This window comes from Adiantum capillus-veneris, chromosome 23 (assembly GCF_014529385.1).
Source record: "Adiantum capillus-veneris isolate H3 chromosome 23, ASM1452938v2, whole genome shotgun sequence".
NCBI classification, from domain to species: Eukaryota; Viridiplantae; Streptophyta; class Polypodiopsida; order Polypodiales; family Pteridaceae; genus Adiantum; species Adiantum capillus-veneris.
The window spans coordinates 104578782-104580862 of record NC_140953.1 but is presented as its reverse complement, the minus strand read 5'-3'; the positions used below and the strand labels follow the sequence as shown (position 1 = coordinate 104580862).

Here is a 2081-nt window from a genome sequence, read left to right as displayed (position 1 = left end):
GAGAATATTTTTTTGGTGGCAGGGCATTCAATGCCCTGCCACCCATCAACCATATTGTACTTGATTCACTTTTTTTTAAAAAGTGCAAAGGTAGATAAGAGACCCAAAATAGTCACCCACAAGACGCATTGTTTGCAAAATTGACAATTGTACACATCATAGGCAAAATGAATTGATTGGCAAATGTAATAATGACAATTGTACAACATCATAGGCATAAAGAATTTATTGGCAAAAGGAACTGCGGTGACAAATGTAATAATATACATGGTTCAAAAAGACGTATAAAATCCGTCTCATGATACATAAGCTATGAGAAACCCTAAACTAATGCTATCTAGCTATGGCTAAACTGACGTCGTTTAGTCAGACGTCTCATCGCGTCCAAGCGGCGTATCTGTCGGATTCTGCAAAAAAAGACAATAAGACAGTTTTCAGTAAATATAAACATATAACGACATTTATAAAACAATACAAAAAATAAAAAAGAGTAAACCCTAATACTAACCATGCCGCCGCGAGAACTGAGAATGTCCATCAGGGCGTTTAAGCCCTTCTTGCCTGCGTACTCGCGCTCGTACGGTGTGGGATCACGTCCTGTCATCGACCACTGTCAAAACATACAAAGATTTCATTATGTTAGAACTAAAAAACTCATAAACCCTAAACTATCGAACATGCATAAAGAGCAATGTGAAAAGACTTACAAAATCGGCCTCAAATGATGCCCATCCACCACTCCCGAAGTGGTGCGAGCTCCCTGCCTCTACTCGCGCTCTGGCTGCATCCTTTTGTTGCTTCCACTTGTCAGGATTCTCGCGCGCTGCTTTCTTCGCATTCTTCCAATCTTCTTTGGCCAGCCAATCTGGCCTGTTCCACCCATTCTTGATTGCTTTTTGCACTTCGGAACGCTTGTGTTTGCAGTATTCGCGCATTCGAATCTTCATCAGGTCTTCATTGAAGCGCTGATCCCGTGTTGGAACGGGAAACTCATCATGAAGTATGCTGATGACTCTGTTTTTTAAATCACTTGGTACTTCACTCCATTTGTTTAGTATATAGTGTCTAAACAGCTGAGAGCAAAGACCACGCATGCGCGAGATCACCTTCTTGCCGTCATCATCCATGATGATGCCGCCGTTGATGTCGACGGAGTAAGGCAAGCCCTCTGGCCGGTGACGCGTGAACCTGGGTGTCCCGGCAGGGGTCTCTAGCGGCGTGTCGATGGGGGTACGGACGTCAGGTGTCTCCACCGGCGTCTGGGCCCCGAAGCGAGGAGTGTCGAGTGGGGTGGCTCCTGGCGGAGTAGGTAGAGGTGTGTAGCTTCTAGGAACAGTCAGCCGTGCAAAACCTGGCATAGGCGGCGATGCTGTGGCTGGTGTGGGGGCGGGCAAAGAAGGGGAGGGTAAAGAGCCTCGTCGAACACGAGGTGGTGTGGAGGCATCGGTGGCGGAATCCCCACAACAACCGCCACCGCCACCACTAGGGCGCCGGTGTCTAGACGAGTGTGACGCTCGTCTCGTCGACGCCGAAGCTTCGGAGCGCGCCGAATGCTCCGAAAGAGAGGGAGATGCGGATGGTGTAGGAACGCGCGATGATGCGCCAGAGCGATGACGCTCCACGTACCACTGTCTCTGCTGCGGTGACAAAGAAGAAAGAAACTCCTCATCATCCATACCTGCATTAAACACACGAATATTTAAACTTAATATTGAATGAATAGAGTAGACAATGACGCAAAGACCATTAAATACAATGACGTAATGACGCATATAAATACAATGACGCAATGAATCGAGTGATAGAAGAGGCAAGTCGAAAACTCAAAATTTTCAATCAAAAGATGTGAGCGCGAGTCTAAAAGAGCGTTATACACCATGGAAGGTACTTAGAGAGCCAGAGCTTTTACAGCACGGAGCAAAATTGTTCAAATACAATATTTGTGGCTTTAAGAGATCTCTCTCTCATCCTCGCATAACTCAGCATAACTTCCTATATCTATATAGAGCTCTCCGTTTAAACACATATCCTCTGTTTCATTTTGTAGCTCCTCTGCATGCATCCCATATAGAGTAGTAGCA

The 2081-nt window shown here is 46.0% G+C and overlaps 1 protein-coding gene across 1 annotated transcript; it reads right to left on the bottom strand.

Moving 5' to 3' along the window:
- Positions 1 to 232: 232 nt before the first annotated feature.
- LOC147428288 (uncharacterized) lies at positions 233 to 1656 on the bottom strand. The gene is made up of 2 exons (XM_086497627.1): positions 708 to 1656; positions 233 to 610 (listed from the first exon to the last, which is right to left on the bottom strand). The coding sequence occupies exons 1-2, from the start codon at positions 1356 to 1358 to the stop codon at positions 338 to 340; spliced, it is 924 nt and encodes a 307-aa protein (XP_086353753.1). The 5' UTR covers positions 1359 to 1656; the 3' UTR covers positions 233 to 337.
- Between the last annotated feature and the right edge of the window lie 425 nt (positions 1657 to 2081).

Bases quoted from the DNA above. Each gene is read 5' to 3' on its own strand.
- LOC147428288 (XM_086497627.1), bottom strand. From the start codon at position 1,358: ATGCCAGGTTTTGCACGGCTGACTGTTCCTAGAAGCTACACACCTCTA. The intron at 611-707 runs GTAAGTCTTTTC...ATGTTTTGACAG, and splicing joins CATCATTTGAGGCCGATTTT to TGGTCGATGACAGGACGTGA.